The sequence below is a fragment of the Lonchura striata genome, chromosome Z, assembly GCF_046129695.1.
Source record: "Lonchura striata isolate bLonStr1 chromosome Z, bLonStr1.mat, whole genome shotgun sequence".
NCBI classification, from domain to species: domain Eukaryota; kingdom Metazoa; phylum Chordata; class Aves; order Passeriformes; family Estrildidae; genus Lonchura; species Lonchura striata.
Window position 1 is genome coordinate 47,710,977 of NC_134642.1, and position 18,497 is coordinate 47,729,473.

Here is an 18,497-nt window from a genome sequence, read left to right on the forward strand (position 1 = left end):
TGTAGAAGTGACTCTGACGCTCAGAGGGAGCTGTTATTCCTCGGCCGCTCCCTTTGGAAGGCGACTTTGGCTGCTGCCTTGTCACAGGACTGAGGCGGCCGGGCGCAGACGTGGCGCGGCCGGGCCCGGCCCGGCTCGGCTCGGCTCGGTGCTGCGCAGGCGCCCGGGGCCGCCGGGCGGGGGGAGGTGGCGGCCGAGCCGCGCGGGGCGGGGCGGGGCGGCCGGGCCGGTCGGGCGGTGGCGCGGAGCCGCCGAGCTGCCCCTCATTTCCCGGCCCCGCGCAGGGAGGCGGTGGCTGCGGCCCGGCCGGCGGCGGCGGCCCGAAGAGGCTTCGCCTGAGAGCCCCGGGTGGAGAAAGTGGAAAGGAAGGACTGGAGCCCCGCCGGGCGTAAGTTCTCGCGGTCTGAGGGGAAAGGCAGGCTGCCAGCAGAGGCACGGCGCTGCCAGCCAGCGGGAGGCCGTTCCTCCTCCGTGTCTGCGCGGTGACGGTCCCGTCTTCAGCGGGATAGGGGATGCTTTCTGCCTTCGGGGATACGAGTTCCCCAGGGAAGTGTTTGTAGTCTGCGGAAAGCGAGGCTGCCAGGGAGTGCACCCCTCCCTGTGGGAGAGCTGTTCGCATTTCCTCTTTTCCTTAGCCCGGCTAATGATCCGCGGCGCGGATCGTCCGTTCTGGGCGTTTGGAAGTTTCGGTTCAGGTGCTGGCAGAGGTGGTTTGAGCGATGTGCACCCACTTAGTGAAGATGAGGCGGCTCGGGCTCTGTTTCCAGTGAAGTGCCCTGCCGTCTGCAGGCAGTGAACTGCCGGGAAAATGTCATAGCTGCTGAATGACCTAATGTTAAAGCAGCTTAACTCAAAAACAATTTTTAAAAAGCTTCGGAAGCTACTGTGAGCTGTGTAGGTTTTTGTTAATGTATTTGTGTTGTCAGCATTACTGCCTTGCAAGTCTGTGTAGTTGCTGACAATAGGAATGGGAAGATTGTAAGGTGTGGGCTGAGACTGGATTCGGTTTAACCTTTGTACCCTAGTACCTGTCACCTCGTTTAACTTGTCCTCGTGATACTCTTCACAATGTAGTTTAGCGAGATAGACTTTATAATGTGCTGTTTGCTATTTCTGTTATAATTTGGCTGTTGTGTTTGTATACAAATAACATGTCTGATATTGACATGATGTCATTTCCCCGTGATTCTCAGTCTCTTAGTGAAAGTTTTTTTTTTTTTTTTTGAATCAACTTTTTAACTGCCATTCCAGTTTTTTTTTGAATTTTCTTCATCACTCCTTGGTTGTAGTGCATATACTGTTAATTTTACCTGAACAGGAAGATAAACTCAAGAGAACTTTCAAGAGCTATGTTAGCTGAATAAGAATATGTGTCTATTACTTAAAAGAGACAGTAGACAAAAAGGCCCCAGACATTTTCTCATCAGCTTTTCCATGTCTCTGAAATGAATGTGGCTTGAAACACAGTTGTAGACAGAACTGCATTTTTTGCTGTAGTTCTCAATGCTTGAGTGTTTGGGGATTTTGTATGATCAGGACTTTACATCACTTACAGATTTCAATGGCACATGATGTCATTTGAAACTGAGTGGGTCCAAAGAAGATATGAACCTCGTGTGTCTTTTTTCTTCTGGCAGGTGGCAATCACATCTTCTGATTCTTTGAAGCTCAGTGCACCAGCTGCAAAGTCTCTGAAAGGATGAGAGAAGGATGCAAGTGCCCAGTGTAGATTTGCCCATTGCTGTGTGGCAATGTGCAGGTTCAGTGTGTGCTACTCCTCCTGGGCAGTACTTACTACACTACAGACACTGTAGTTGTTGAGCAGAGGGCAGCTGTGAGGGCAGCTGTTGCTGAGGAATTGTTGAAGAATCAGTCAGGGAAACCCACTGGAGCAGCAAGGCCAGAAATTGCAGGGTTAGGGAGTCATGTGTGCATGAAGACATGTACTGGCTGTGCTGTCTGTACGGTTGCAGGGACATGGATGTACCTGTGTGAATATAAGTGTACAGAGCAAGAGGTACAGTTGGGTTAGTGAAGTGCTGAGTGTATATAAAGTGAAAACTGTTCAAGGAAGGGTGCAGAAAAGGACTTGGTGCTGTGCCTCCTTGTCTGGCCCTGGAGCTGGACTGTTGTGAAGTTGGGTGCAGAAAGGGAGAGCCTGAAGTGTGTGTGGTGACGCCTGAAATGTGCTGAGGTTTGGCATTTCTCTTTCTTTTGGACATGGTGTGTTGTTGCCCAGAGTGACTTCCCCAGGAAGGGAACCGGTGATGAGAGAGTCTGTTCTGCAGAGTGCAGTGCAAACCAGCCTTTCACGGGGCCCCTTGTGTCAGCACTGCAGATTTGAGAGAGCCTCATGCAGGTACGCGGGCAGCAGTCGCTCACCTTGGTGTACTGGAGGAGGGGCACTCTGGTGCTGTGCCTAGAGCTGGAGCATCTTGAGGAGCGCAAGGTGACCTTCTCCCAAAGCACTGGCTCTGCTCATGTCGCACATTAGCTGCTGGGGCGTGAGGATGAGGTGTTTGAAGTGCACCAGTGTGCTGTGCTCAGTGTTGGACTGGACACTGCGTGCAGCACACACTTTGAAAGCAGGGTGGTTGCTGGTTGTTTGAGAGCTCTGTGCGGTTTTGGTCCACGGCCATGGTAGGGAGGTTCCTGTGGCAGGAGTGTCCCTGCAGTGAGTGAGCACCTAGGAGGAGGATGCTCACCTGGGAGCACAGAGCCTGCCCTGCAGCACTTGTTTCTGCGCTCTCCGGTGTCCCATGGGTGTAGCTGGATGCTCCTGGAGAAGCCCCAAGTGTGTGCAGGCCTGTGAGTTGGGGGGCTGGGAGGGCTTTAGGTAGTGCTGGCTATGGCCTTGAAACCGCCTCCCACGCTGCCCAGACTTCCTGGGCCGGAGTCCTCGCTGGAAGGTTTCTGCCACCATTTTGTGGAGGGAGATGCCATTTTGTTCAGTGTCGCAGCTCCTGCTTCCTTGTACCAGGAAATACTCGGATATCAATAGATTTATATGCAGCACATGCATGGGGTATGTAGATAATTAGAGTTGTGTGTATGAAGGAAAGAATCAGTAGATTTGTACTTAGATACACTAAATATGTGTATTGCTAGAGGTATATGAATGAGACATTTGTAGTGGTAAAAACATAAGCCTGAGGTAGCTAAAGCAGTCTTTCTTGAGAGCTGATGGAACGAATCTATAGATGTGAATGAAATGCATTGCACAAAGATAAAAGGCAGGTTCAGGCCTTCCGCTTTGGTGGCTGTAGAAAAAGCTGTTTGGAAAGCAGGCAGGAGGCATCACAGAGCTGGGACATGCTTGAGGGCTGTGGAACTGTGTTAGGTGGCCGCCAAGCAGGCCTCAGTAAGCACTGTGTCACGTCCCCCGAACATGGATCGAGGTCTGTCCCTCAATCCAGGCTGAGAAGGCTCCATGCCCGGGCAGAGCCCAGTGAGATGGTCATGCAGTGCATATCCCTGGGGCCGGCTCTGGGCATCCCATGGCCCTACCAGACATGAGCAACACAGGCTGAAAAAACAGAAGGCCAGAACAAAATCCCTATGTCAGAGGATCACATGCGTGGGGACTTACATTATGTTTTCTCTCTGAAGATTCTGTGGAGCCGAGGCATTGTGTGCTTGTGGGTAAGACGTTGCATGCTCCAGGTGCATGCTGTTTCCATGGTGGAGTTGAGACATGGGCATTGGTGCAGCTGCTGGCTCAGGGGCACCTCTCTAGAGGGACACCCCACACCACTGAGTGTGGGGTGCTGTTACAGGGGGTGGTGGTTGTGCCCTCTCTCAGAGGAAGTTTTAGCCCTTCAGGTATTAAGGTGTCATCAAATCACAAAATATCCTGAATTGGATAAAATGACCCACAGGATCATCAAAATCCAACTCCTCACCCTGTGCAGGAAACTAAACAAATTACACCATGTGAACTCTGTCAGATCTGATGTTGTGACCACTTCTGTCAGGAGCCTGTTCTAGTGCTCAGTCACCCTCTGGGTGAAGAACCTTCTCCTGCTATCCAGCCCAAACCTTCTCTGACACCACTTTGGCCATTACCTCGGGTCCTGTCACTGGTCACAAGAGTGTAGATATCAGTGTTTGCTGCTCCTCTTACCCTCACAAGGAAGTTGTAGACTGCAATGTGGTCTCTCCTCAGACTTCTCTAGGCTGAACAGACCAAGTGATTTCAGCCACCCCTCATATGGGTCCCCCTCACGGCCCTTCACCATGTTTCTTGCCCCCCTTGGGACACTCTCCAACAGTTTAACGTTTTGCTTATACTGTGGTACCCAAAACTGCTGTCAGCACTTGAGTTGAGGCCGCCCCAGTGCAGAGCAGAGCAGGACAATCCCCTCCCTTGCCTGGCTGTGATGCAGTGCCTGATGCACCCCAGGGAATGGGTGACCCTCCTGGATGCCAGGGTGCTGCTGATTAATGTTCAGCTTGCCATTGGCAGGACCCCCAGACCACTTTCCAGAGTGTCTCTCTTTCCCCAGTTATGCACACATCCAGAATTGCCCTGTCCCAGGTACAGTATCCAGTACTTGTCTCTGGTGCATCAATTGCTTAGCAGTACCCATTCCTTTTCTGTACCTGTGGCCTCTTGTGATTGTCTGGCAGAGCCAACCTGTGCATGATGGCTGCTGCACTCCTGTGTCAGCACTTTTTGACAATGTCATGGTGTGTGTATTCCCTACCACAGTATGCTTGCCTTGCACTACCATGGCCCTATGGGCCTACCCAGAAGTATCACAGTTTCCAGAGCCACTGAGTTGCTGCATTCTGGCTTGTTGGGGAAGGGAGCTTGAATTGTAAAAGCCAGTGATTTTAGCCTGTGTATGTAAAATTTTTTTTTTCCCTTTTTTTCTTTTGGAGACAGGGGTGTAAGTGAAGATGCAGGAGCCAGAACTTGTTGCAAAAGCCTTGCGAGCTGTTCTTCATGCCTTTAAAAACGGCATACGTTTGTCAGAACTTCAGAGTGAATACAGATCCCTGACCAATGAGTTGATTCCCTTCAGGCACCTAGGATATGACACACTGGAAGGCTACTTGGAAAGTATCCCAGGAGTGGTCAGAATGGAAGAGAATAAAATAGGAGAGGTAAGAATCAGTTACTGTTCAGAAATGGATTTTGTATTTGCAGAATGTTCCTGGTTCATAGCTTTACTTCCTTTTGTGCTGTTGATTTCTGTAGCATGCATATGGTGCACTAATTCTCACTTCGGGAGAAGTGGAAGCAGTGACATAAGATACTAAGTACTCCTTATTTTCCTGCCTCTGCATTCCAGACCCAAGGTTGTGTATGCAAAAGGTGTAAAGTTACGGGGCTTTTTCCTGGAAATGTAAATTCTGTGTGGAAAGATCACTTGTGCAACTGTGGAGATCTGGCCCCTATCTCATCATTTCTGACTTCGGAGGAGATACTAATGGTTTGTCCTGGGACCTTAAAGGTTAACTTGTGTGTGTTAATCATCTCTTCTCAGTGGAGTTTAGCATAATTTTTTTACTACAAAAAAACTCCTAGGTGCTGTTGCTTATAAGCTTGACAGTGCTTACTTTGGACTTAGGATTCTTGTTTGTTATGGATTGCAGTGCAACAGGGCTGCAAATATGTGCTGAGGTGATGAAGAGCTCATGTAAGTGAGGTGCCTTGCTGCAATATTTGCAAGTGCCTCAGCTTGACAAGTGTGCAAGAGATAAAGGGTCGTCACACAGATCAAGAAGGAGAAGCAGATGTTATCAGAGGATTGGTATGGTAGAAGAGTTATCCCTTATTCCTTGCTCTTGCTGCACTAGCCTGTGTCTCCTGGTGGCTGCCACCTTGGAAGCAGCTTGCTAGGACCACAGACCTCCTTGCCCAATAGTCTGGACTTCCTGGTCTGAAGTCAGAATGTGTTCTCTTGATAACTGGTGTAGCTGTGTGACTTGCAGATGATCTGTGTGGCAAGCTTGAAGTCACTCCCTTGTTGGAGCAATGTTTCTGAGTTCCTGAAGTCATTGTAGCCTGAGGCAGATCAAAAAGCTAGTGGATGTTTGGCACAGTGTATGGCCGTCATAGCAGGTCTGAAGAGACAGAACTTAAGGCTGAGCTTCCTTGTTTGCTCAGCTGGATCAGGATGGCATCTGTGAACTCAGAACTAGTTCTAGCTCATTAGCTGTGTGATGAGAGTACAGTGAGAGGTATCCTGGGTTTTGTCCTAATATCTGGAAATGTGGCTGTCTTTAAGCAACATGTTGGTTCCCTTTCTGCATATTTACATCAGAATTTGCCCTTTTACAGCAGACAAGCAAGTTTGGGATTCTTTTTCTCCAAAGCCTGCCTCAGCTGCAGGTACATTAGTAACAAGATTGCAGGTACCTCGGGTCTGGGAACATTTGTGATCCTGCAATTAAGTGCTTCCTCGTGGTGGTTCTGGCAGATAGCCATCTGTTTCTAACTAGGGCCTTGCAGGGTGTAATCTGGTATCCTCCCATTCCCTTGAGAGCCATGTTTATCCCCTAATACCATGTGTGCTGAGAGCCTTGTGAACTCCTGGGTAGTACTGGGGGCAGTGAATTCCTTGCGGCAGGTGTTACAAGAGAGTGAAATGTGGCTTTAGGAGGTGAAAAAGGTGAGAGCTGGGGGTCTTGAGATTCTTGAGGAGGACTTGCTCTGGTTCAGAAGTGCTAACTGTATTCTGCATGACTGAAACAACTGAGAGGAAGTGCCTTGTTGAACACCTGGGAGAGAGGAAAGGTGCAAAGACTGAGCCCGTGTTGCTATTTGATGACCCTCCTGTTGCCACTGTCCATAGTGTGGCCATCGCAGACATTAAGCAGAGAGTGGCAAGCATGATTATGTACTGATGTGGGCTGCTAAACTGCCTAGGATGTCTCCCATATGCTTTCTTGTTACAGGCTATATGTCGTTATAAGCCTGTTCTTCTTCACCTCTCTCCAGAATACTTGAGCTTCATTATAGGCTTGATACCATAGCTCAGAATCCATACAAGGCCACTGCAAGAGCACGCAGTCAGCCTGTCTCTCTTCATGGCTCTGGAGTACCCTGCTCTCCAAAGTGTCTGTCAGGACCCTTCCCTCTTCCTTTAATCCCCTTGTGGACACTGGGGCAGGACAGCAAAGACATGTACATCCAGGGGTCTAATAGCAGTTAATGATCATGGCTGCAGTCTAGATAATCTTAAAATCACTTTCCTTACTGCTAGGTCAGCTGCCCAAGATGTACCACAAGAAATGCATTCAAAAAGAAATAGTATAAGGTAGGCAGTAAGTAATACAAATTTATCTCAAAATGCCACGTGTTACATGCTACCTTAAGTGTTTGTGGGAGGTGAATATTAGCTAGGTAACTCAGACAGAACAGACACTATCTTGGGAAGGCAATGATATAAATTGTCCTTTGTTCCTCTTGATCCTGAACACTAATTTAGCTGTCTTGAATGTGGGAAAAATTAAAACTAATGACTTTTTCTTTATGCAGTAGCTATGTCCTCCAGTTTCCACAGAAGATGAGAATTAAGTTCAGTATACAGAAAGCACTGCAAGGGAACTCATTGAAATACTGTGCACGTGTAACAGGTGGTTGCATCCTTTCAAGGAACCCTACTTTGCTTCATATTCATTTATGAGAAAGGTGTTGTACTTTCATCTAAGAAAACTTTGACTTCTCTGTGAATAATAAAGCCCCTTCAAAAGGAGAAATTTGAAGACTGATTTGTTCTGTTCATCTACCCCATCCCTTTTTACATCTGAATTCATTTTAATTAAAACCATTTTGTTAAATTTTATCACTGTGAAACAAGGGAAGGAAATGCAGAATAAAAATTGTTTAGAGCATTAGTGGCAGAAAAAAACTGGAGTGTACCAAAGATGTGAAAATGTACATTTATAAAACTCTGATAAACTGTATAGGGACAAAAAAATTTTTATATTGAGACCTTGAGAACAAAGGTCAAGTGATCCATCCCATGCATCCACTGCTGTTAGCTAGGAGTTTGAAGAAGGCTCTCATATGCTTTTCTGGAAGTGGGCACAAATGGGCACCTCTCTGAAGTGTCCACACTTGGGCTACAACCAAAAGAAACTGGAGATCTTTGTGTTGTTCAGGGCTGTGATCTCATTTGAGGTCACAGGGAGTTGTTGCAACAGGTCATACAACCAGCATGCTGCTGTGAGTGGCCTGGCTGCTGAGGAATTACGGGCTTTAGTGGTGAACAGGAGGAGTTCCTGTGAGACCTTCCAAGTTTGGGAGCAGCGGGAATGCCAGGAGCTCTGTCTTGGTACAGATGATGAGATGGGAAGAGCTTATGAGTAGTGGACAGACCAGTGTATGGGCAACGGAGTGGTTATCTGTTACAAATAGTTTAAGTGGGAAGAAGCGGTAGACAAAACAGATGATGCCTTCTTTTGACAACCACATGGGGGACTTGGACTTGGACCATACCCGCTGTAGGGACAAGACATCCAAGTGTGAACACTCAAGGATGTTTCAGGGGTCTGCTGCTCCCAGCATCCTGACGCGTCAATGAAGAGAGGTGCTCTGCTGCACATAGTCCTTGAAAACAAGAGATGATTGCAGATGTAAAGGCTGGGAAGAGCCCTGTCTGTGGCTAGATGGTGTCTGTGAGCCTGAAAGGAGAGAAACAAAGCAAAAAGTAGAATCAACAGTGCAGGACTTTGGGAGAGCAAACTTTGGCCTCTTCAGGAATCTGCTTGGAAGACTCATGGAATACAGTCCTGAAGAGAATGATCCAGAAGAGATAGTGAGCTTACAAGGATTGCCTCCTCCAGTTTCAAGAATGGTATGCTCCAATAGCTGGGGGGGAAAAAGCGAAAAGGGCAAGAGCACTGACAAAACTGAGTCATAAATGCAAGCATGCATGAGGTGGGAGCAAGGAGAAGCAGCCTGGGAGGATTATACAGATGCTGCCTAAACAAACATATATAGACCTAAGAAAGACTATATTTACGATTCATTATTTGAAGACCAAGACCAAGTGCTGTCCCCTTGAGAACAGCTCCCAGAGCTGTTCTGGACCAATGCTTCCAAAGAAAGTCCTTAAAATGGCTGGTTAAGTGTACTGGCAATGGGAGGAAACAAGGACAGGGATAAAGAGACAACAGAAAAACTGGAAGAAAGAAGGTACAGCAAATGAAGACCTTCAGCCTTTTGCTGTGTTTCATTTCACTAAAGCCTTGTTAAGTCCATGCTTAAACTGTTGAGTGCAGATTGTTACACAGACATCTGTGAAAGGGTGAAGAGTGAAAGATTTCAGGTTCACCTTTCAAAAAGATGGGTTATGACTCAGGTACAGGCTGTTGTATGAAAAAGTCTCTCTCTTAAGCAAGGTTGAAGAAGATACACGTGATTGAAGAGGGAGTGCCTAACTTAAATCTACCATTAGAAGCATGCACACAGGAGGTAGAAGCAGAATTCGGTGGGCTGGAAGGGGTATAGACATACTATGCAAATAGGCTGAGGAAAGTGCAGGGCAAGGAAGTCTAAACCTTGTTGTGAAGGATTAAGATAGGGAACATTTGGAAAAACTGAATGTGCCTACGTCCACGAGGCACCCACAAGTGTCAGTTACCTTGGAAAAGTCATGGTAATTTGTGGGAGGTTCTTGAGGACTGAAAGAAAGCACCACCCTTTACTGGGAGGGGTGGGAATATCAGCCTGATGTAGAACTGTTGGAAAGTTGTTGAGTGTCTAATCCTGGAAAGCTGTTCCAGCCACTTGAAAGATAAGAAGGCAAGTCAGTATGGATTTGTGAAGTGAAAATAATATGTTACCAAATAAATACCCTTCTAAATTGAGATGATTGGTTGAGTGGAGAGCATTGGATATAGCTTAACTGAAATTTTGATAGGGCTTGTAATATCCTCTTCTCTAACAGTGGCACAAAACCTATTGGGAGACCGCTTAAAAGTGATGTGCCCTGGGAGTAGGTGCTCAGGAACTGCTGTCTAATGTACTCATGAATGACCTAGGTGATGGGACAGAGATCATCTTCAGCAAGTCTGTAGATGACAGGAGAAACCTGATAGAGCAGATGAATGTGCTTGTTGTTCCGAGGGATTTCAAGAACCTAGAGAAATTGAGCAGCAGGAGCCCTCTGAAGTTCAGTATACAGAAATGCCAAGTCCTGCACACGGGCAAGAAAAACCCCATATTCCTGTATAGTTTTAGGGTTGACCAACTGAAAAGTAGCTTGGCAGAGAAATGCCCTGGTGGGTGCAGAGTTCACAGTGAGCAGGGTGCCATTTGTAGCAAGGGAGACCAACAGCATACTGGGATTCATTAGGAAGAGTTGCCAGCACTCTGATGGGGGTGATAATTAATTCCCTTCTGCTCAGCAGCAGTGAAGCCACATCCTTTTCTAAGCTTCCCAGATAAGACAGACATGGCCACACTGAAGTAAGTTCATGGAATGATTGTGAAGATTATGAAGGGACTGTAACATCACATCTCTGATGCAGGGCTCAGAGAGCAGGAATTGTTTGTGCAGGAAAAGAGAAAGCTCAGGGAAATCTTATCCTTATGTCTGTTAAAGGGACTAAAAAAAAGCCATGGAGCCAGACTCCATCTCCAGTTCTCAGTGGTATTCAGTGAACAGACAAGAGACAATGATAGCAGAGTGAAATAAAAGCAGTCCCATGTAAACATTAAACCGTCCACTTTTTTACAGTGAGGCTGACTAAACAATGGAAGAAGTTGTCCAGAGTGGTTGAGAGTTCTTTGTCTTTGAAGATAAGCCACCACCTGACTAACTAGTTGATGTTGCTTTGAGCAAAGATGCCGTATTACATGAATTGTAGCAATGTTTTCCAGCCTTAATTTTTCTGTGATTCCTAGCATTTAATCACTACAGTGGTAACACTGCTGGGTTGCTGTTTTTATCAGTGCTGACTGTGCAGCAGACACACTATCTGATTTGTAAGCAGAGCTCCTGGAGTAGGAGAGCTCTCCCTCAGAAGGAGAGACCCTCCTTGTAGTGGCTCTGGGTTGAGCCAGCCCAGCAAAGGTGCTGGGTGTGCAGCAGAAGAGGAGGGGGAAGGATGAGCTGGAGGGCACTGCTGGAGGAGTTGCCTGGCTTCTAGTGTCATCATCCATTGCCTGTTTTCCTAGGCTGTGTGTGTCACCCTGGGACATTTGAGAAGATCCCTGGAACAAGTTGTTGCTGCTTAGCAATCTCTTGCTTTTGTTGTTTTACTGCTTTAATTGCCCTGTCTTGATTGTGAGAAAAGATCCTTTTTGGAGCTGCTGACTGCTAAATTTCAGAAGTGCTGGTGAAATCCCTGAGTTTCTCTTGCCCTGCTCCGGTACAAAATGGCCATCTGTGATGTGCCTTGGGGACCATGGCTAGCAAGGTAGTAGTGCTGGCCCCATGGCACCATTGAGAAAGGGACCCTTTCACAACCTCTACCTCCACCACAGAATATGGCTGAGACCACAGACTTCCATTTTTAACTTAGTGGTTTTGGGGTAACTGCCAGGAGTCCTTAGAGAATCCTGGAGGAGTACTCACCCTGCTGCCTTTGCAGCAGTTGAATGGCCCAAAGGTTTGGGCTTTCATCTTCTTTTCAGGCAAATTGCATGCTAAGCACATGATTTAGTGTCTTGCCAAGGCCAAGTTCCTGTATCAATCTACAGGATGGCATGTGGTGATTAGATGTTGAGGCAAGAGGCCATGAATTTGGGCAGGGAGGTACCTGTGGCGTTGTCCAAGGTTGGGTTGTTGTTGGGGGCCAGCCCAGTGCCTTTGTTTGGTACAGCCAGGATAGCTGTGCAGTTTCTTTTTTAAGTGGGGGCAAAGGCAACCCTGCTCCAAAGGGTCAGTGTGGTGCCAGAGCCTCTAGTGAGCCTTGGCAGGAGGAACAAGGACAGGCTGCAACCCCATGGCTTCCCGGAGTTATAAAGCAAGATTGTGGGACTGTGGGGTGGCAGTTAGAAACCAGGCTGTTTCTCAGAGAGGCCCAACCTAATGTGGAAAGGTGATGGAAAGGCTCTCCCTGTCTGGCTTGTTGATTTCACAAAAGGTGATTGAGATCTCCAAGATCCATGTCTACTGCTGAAGCCTTTCCTGAACTGCCTGGTGGCCTGCATGATTCAACAGTTACAGGCTTGGAAAAGGATACAAGTGATTTTGAGGGCTGTGGATGAGCATGGGTCTCACTGACTGATTTTTCTCTGTCCCCTTCCTGCTCCTACAAGGTCATTTGCCATGCTGTTAGTTGCAGTGAAACTGTACGAGTTGCTCAACTGGTGGCCCGACAGAGGAGTTCCAAGAAAAAAACAGTCTGGCAGGTGAATTGTCAGATGAGGCTGAAGAACACATCTCCGGTCAGTTTATCAGGTAAGCCATAGGCAGCTCTAGAGGGCCTTTATGAAAGAACTGTGCAGCTACTTGTCTTGGTTTGACAAGACAGGAGTCTGTGAAGGAGGGCTAAAGCCTCCTGTGCAATGGAGAAGGTAAACTCCCTCCCTCTGAATTACTAGGAGTTTTAAATTAAAAGGCTCTCAGGCAAAGATATGGGAATGGGAGTAACAATTCTTTACTAGGAGAAAAACTAGACAACAATTTAAAAAGGCAAATGTAATCGGTACAAACAAAACCAGTGAAAAAAGTCCACAGCCTGAGGATTCGGGGTGCCAGTAGCAGTCCTGCTGGGATGATTGCTCCCCTTGCAGTGGCTGATGAATTGCAGCTGCAGTGGTGATCTTTAGAAGGGTATAGTTTTCCTCTGAAGATCTGGTGGCAGTGGGGCCGGTCTTCCTCTGTGCCGGGGTTGCCTCCGAGCTCCGCCGCCGCCTCACCGGCTGTTTCGCTGCGAGATCCCGCGAAGAGAGAGAGGGAGCTACTTCTCTGGGAATTCCGCAAAGAGAGAGCGCGCGCTGCTTTTCTGGGAGTCCCGCAAAGAGAGCTGCCTCGTCTCCCCAAAAAGCTACCCCTTTAAACAATAATAGAGTGCTTGGCTTCCCCCTCTGGGTGGGACCCCTCACAATGGGATGGTGTTACATTTACCAGCCCGGCAGTGAGTCAGTCAATAGTGTATAAACAAACCATTGCCTCTACGGGGCAAACTATTGTCTTTGGGAGAGATAACAAACCCGCCCAAGCTTCGACAGATGGCAAATAGAATACAAGCTTATCTTACAACCCAGGACACTACTGCAGCAAAAGTCTTGGCTCTGAGGGTGTGTCACCTATGGCCAGAAGTTACAGTATCCAAGTCGAGGGTTCTTGGGCGGGTGAGTGTTCTTGACAAGGGTGCTTATATCTGAAAGCCATGATCAGAGAGGAAGCCCTTTTCAGGCGTGTATGTAAGGTATGAATGATCTTGGAAAACAAAGTCCTTGTAGGATGCTTGGCTTGACTTTCATATGCTCCTGCTTTTGTGAGATGCAGGCAAGAAATGTGCCTGTTGTGGAGTGGGAGGATTGAACCATTCCCTCACAGTGAGAAGGAGTCCTTGTAGCATCATCTGTGGCTGTTTCAGAGATTCCTGTTGTTGATGCCAGTGCCACAAAAGTTCTGATGCCCATTTTCACCTCTTTTTTACCTCCTACCTCTTGCATAAGCTTCTGTAGCAGTGTCTTCCTAAAATGTGGGTCAGGTTTTCCTCACTGCTGTTCTGTTGTGTGACTGACTGTGGAATTCGGCCCAGGATTAAGTCCAGGCAGGACCTGTTTGCTGCTGATTGGCAGCTTGGAACAACAGTGGGTTTCATAGTTTGTGTGTATTCCCCTTTTGTCTGTAATGAAGTGATTGCTGCTTCTTGCTTTTCTACAAGAATGCCAGTTGGGAAGCTGAACTAGTGGCTCATATCCCAGTTAAGTGGTAGGGATTACAAAGGCAGGTTGATTCACTGTCTTGCACATCAATCCCCTTGGAAATGTTTGAAACCTCCAAAATTGATCCAATATGTGAACAGCAAGGTGACCAAGAGCTTGTTTATCCCAGTGTGGCCTGAATGTTGGTGTGTTCCTCTGTGGGTGGAACTTGGTCACTGTGCTGTGTGGTGGGAATTCAGGTACCACAAGCACGAGTACCAAACAAACCCTTTGGATGGCAGTACAGGAGGTGCCCAGGGATGTGGAGGTAGACTGGGTGGAGAAGAATGCTACTCATGGCTGCATCTGCAAACTCTAGGAAAACCTAAAGGAACTCTGCGGCAGCCCTGGTCTTTGAACATGCCAGAAGAAGGTGGTAAGAGGCCTGTTCCTCGCCTGTCCCGAGGCAGAGAAGTGGCATGTGGAGGTGTGAAACCTGTTGTGGAGAGTGCCCGATCTGCCTTACCTTCAGCTGCTGGGAGTGGATCACCTAAAGAAATCCCCATGCAGAGACATGTCACTGTGGTCAACAGGTCAGTGTGTGTGTGTGTGCACAAGTGAGGGGAAATTAAGTGTGATGGACCCTTGGATGCTGCCATGCAAGCAGTGCCTTTTGGGATCCAGTAAGAATCCAGGCCCTACGCTTGCAGCAAGTGAAGTCTGAATGTGGGATGATATCCAGGAAGGAGACAGATGATGTTTTGCCTTTCTTGGTACTGTCATAGATAGCCTGTGCTCTCGCCTGTTCCCATGTTTTCTTGGGAGAAATGTGGCCTAAGTGCCAGAGCAAGGGAGTGTGGTGCTGTTGCCTAGGCCCAGGAGGGAGCTGTTGTGGCTAGTGTGACAGAAAGCATGAGAAGCAGATTTGTATGCAGTGGCAGGTGATGTGTGTGTTGAGGGTAATGGTTGTCTGCAGGTGGCTGCTCTTTCCCTCTTGCCTCACTTCTGTGTTGCAGCATCAGTGTTTGTGCCCCTTCTCGGCGTACTCGGAGCCAGGAGCCAGCTGACTGTGTTTGGGTGAACTGAGATGGGGGCTGGAGCTGCAGTTCTGCTGGGTTAGCGGTGCATGCTGCTATGCTGCTTTTGAGCCCCATTTGAGCTTCTCTAATCCGGGTGGCTTAGTCAGCTGCTGCCCCATCATTTCTTTCTGTGTTGTTTTCGGCTGCTCTGGGCTGTCAGCTGACGGTGCTGAGAAAGTGTTTGCTGTTGCTCATTGTGGCTGTGCTAAGTCCACCGGAGCTGTGATTGTGGTGGTAATCCTCTGCAGGGGGAGGACTGCAGCCCAGGATGGGTTGGAAGTCAGCCTGGCGTTGAATGGAAACGGCAGTGGTGTGCCGCTTCCACGGTGGCGTAGCTGTCAAGTGGCCTAGAGCAGCACAACAGCTTAATCCTGCTGTGGTGCGTGCTCTTTCTGGAAGATCCACAGAAAGCAGCCACGTCCTGCCCCACTCACCTGCATGAGTTCTATGCACCATTCACTGTTGTGCAGAGGGGAGAAGGACTAAGCTATCCTGCTGTGACTCAAAAATGTAGGAGCTGTGCTTGGGCTTTCCCTTTTCTGTGTGTGCAGATGAGTGCATATTTTTAAGTGGCACTTCTCCAGAAGGCAGAGGCACTTTGCCTCAGGCAAAGCAAAAAGAGCACTTAGAGTTTTCTCCAAGTTAGTTACTGTAAGGAAAATACAGGAAATATTTTATAGCAGTTAAAGATTTGTAACATGTGAAATAAAATTAGGTAGATGTCAACCCTCTTCCGGCTATTCCTAATGGAGTCTGCTACATCTTGTGTTATCTTTGTTCATCTCTGGAAGTCTCCTCCTTTTAGGTAAGTGTTCTGCCTTTCTTCCTGTTGTCTATTTCTGCCCTGCACTGTAGGACAAGCTACAAGGAAAGACAGCTTTGGCCCATCTTATTTTTGGAGGAGGAGACATCTTGTGCTTTTGTAGAGTCCAAATGCTATCCTGTTAGCTTGGGTACATAGTGAAGAGAGAGTTCAGGGATATGTGATTCATATTCCATGTGAATACAAGGCTGTATGTGACTGGACTAATTTGCTAATTTGTTTCAGCTTGGCCAGTTTGAAGCAGGGCTGGCAAGATCCGTGTGTCCTTGCTGCTGGGGACATTTTGTACCTCCTGAACCATTGTAGTTGCTTGTACTTTGGGAATTGCAGGAGGGAAACCTTCTTTGAGCCAGGAGGTCCTGACTTAAAAAAACAGTGTGCAATGAGTGGAGTTACATACAGCATATCCAAAAATCCTGGGCTGACAGCAGCCTCATACTTATGTCACAGGCTTGAGGGCTCTATTCCACCAGGGGTGTCAGCACTTGCCTACGAGAGTGACTGAGCCTTGACAGCTCAGGCTGACTGATACAAGTCCTCTGTCTCTGCCTCATTTCCCACTTTGGAGTGAGCTGTTATTTGTGTGCAGTTTTTGACTTTCTGTAACCCACCCTGCCCCTCCATGTACCCACATTGTAGGAAAGGACAACCATGATTGTGCAATCATGATTGCACATAGGGATCTCTGTTTTCTCCTTCTCTGTTGACCATCTGTACTGCTATGGCACATGTATGTTCCTTGCCTTGACACAATGTCCTGCCAGTCACAGACTTTGGATGCTGACAGGTATTGGTGCTCCACCCAGTATCATGTAATGAAGCTCCTCAGTGAGGCTGGAAATGGTGGTTCTCTTGTGACTGCCAAAGTCTATGTCTGACCTTTGTCGTGCTTTGTGATACTCTTTGCAGAGATTTTTATGATCACAGTTTCAGGGGCTTGCCCCTGTGTAGCATTTGGTGGAAAGGGAACAGGCTGTTTGTCTTCCCAATTCTGTCACACTCACATGACAACAGAGAAATGCTGAAGGTAATTGTCTGAGGCTTTCTTGCAGATGCTGTTGCAGGGTCTGAGGCTTGTCTTTATAGCAGCAATCTGAGGTTATCCTGACTATGTTGCTGTGGACCCTCAGAAGCAGGGAGAGACCTTGCTAGTAAGCTAGCTGCAGAGATTCTTGAGGCTGGAAGGCAGCATCATGGATGAGAACAGGTTCAGGTGCTTGGTGACCCCTTGCTTGAAGCAGCAGGAGCCATTTGCTGCTGGCCACCACCTGGCCTTGCTGCTTAGATAGCACTGTCCAAGGGCCAAAGAGCAGATTGGGGTAGCATGGGCCTCACCAAGGTAAGGCAATTGGCAGGGAAGAGCATTGCTTCTCTTCATTGTGAGGCAGTGATCTGTGGCAGTGAGATGTGACTAGCTGCTAGCTGGAGCTACACATAGGGACTTGGCAGGCCTCCATAGCTGCTCAAGCATTTGTGAAGGGCCAGGCTACAGGTGTAGCTAGGAGGCCTCTTGCTGGGAGCATGCTTCTAGCAGCTGAGGAACATGAGACCTTGCAAGTAGGTGAGTTGTCCATACCTGCAAACTGGAGGAAAGCTTATTAGCCCTGGCAGTGTCTGGCCATATCCCATCTCACTTTTGGAGATGTACGACCATCATGATCTGTGTGAGCAAGCAGCACCTCACATGATACTTACCTGATTGCAGCACTCAAAACTGGTGATGGCTGGGCTCAAAGCCGATGTCAGCACCATATTGACAGCACCAACAGTTTCCACAACAGAAAGCACAGGAAGACCCTACATAAAATCTCTTAATACTGAAAGCTTTTTACATGCAGCAGAAGGGAATCATCTGTCCTTTGTTCCAGGTTCCTTTCCAAGGTGTTCACATGGCATGGTTTAAGCAGGGAATATCTGCCCTCTTCCTCACTGGAACTTGCCTGCAGTTCTAGCTGGCCTACCCTGCAGTCACATAATTTGTGTTACTTGATGTGAGGCTTAAGGTGATACAAGTGTGTATGGCATGGAGGACTAGAACCCATAGCTATGGGTTCCTGTTGTCAGGCGGGGCACAGGACAGTCTTCACTACCCATGGAGCTATTTCACAGGATTGTTTTGCTCTCTGTATAGAAAAGATCTCTTTTGAGTGTGCTTCCATTAACAGGACTTTTTTATCTTGTGTATCTGTTCAGCTTAAAGTTGGCCATACTGGTGGGTACACATACAAAGAAGTGGGATTCTGGATTTCTCATAGAATCTGCATGGGCAGCCACAGCCACCTTCTAAGAAGAGACTGCTGCTGCTTTGTGTGGGCATCTGGGCTGTGCCCAGAAAGCAGAGAGTTTTTCTGTAGTGTAGGTGAAGTGTTGTAAGAGGTTTTTCAGATACCCAGCAAGTGCCAGGTGAGTGTAAGTTTTGATTTTGTATGGTGGCTTTGCTTTTGTACTTTCTGAGTTTCATAAATGTTCTTGTAGTGCTCCTGTTTTGTAAATTGCTGGGCTGGGCAGTACCTGTCTTCATAGCTAGTGCAGTGGGACATGACTCAGAATAGAAGTATGGTCTTTGGTACAGGTGATATCCCATAGCTGATGGAGGAGCAATGGGTTCATCTAACAGGGACATAAAAGCAGGGAAGACTAATTAATGTTAAATCTTTTAACATGCTTCTTAGAAGAGATATGAATGTGGGAGGTCTCCTTCTGATTCATGGATATGCTCTGATCAAAAGTCAATGTGATGACACATTGGTCTACTTGGTCTTGATTTCCTGTTGCAACTAACCGCAGCATCATACTTGAACTACTGTCCTAC

At 47.7% G+C, this 18,497-nt stretch overlaps 1 protein-coding gene across 4 annotated transcripts in view; it reads left to right on the forward strand.

Moving 5' to 3' along the window:
- Positions 1-228: 228 nt before the first annotated feature.
- Positions 229-18,497, forward strand: part of TDRD7 (tudor domain containing 7) — a 61,844-nt gene continuing 43,575 nt past the window's right edge. For 3 of the 4 annotated variants that reach the window (XM_077790513.1, XM_021537123.2, XM_077790512.1), the window contains exons 1-4: positions 229-388; positions 4,889-5,109; positions 12,224-12,365; positions 14,163-14,376. In XM_077790513.1, the coding sequence (XP_077646639.1) occupies positions 4,903-5,109; positions 12,224-12,365; positions 14,163-14,376 (563 nt within the window). In that variant the 5' untranslated portion in view covers positions 229-388; positions 4,889-4,902. Of the gene's footprint in view, positions 389-4,397; positions 4,538-4,888; positions 5,110-12,223; positions 12,366-14,162; positions 14,377-18,497 lie in introns of those variants that run through there. The other variant, XM_021537124.3, reaches the window with a different exon arrangement.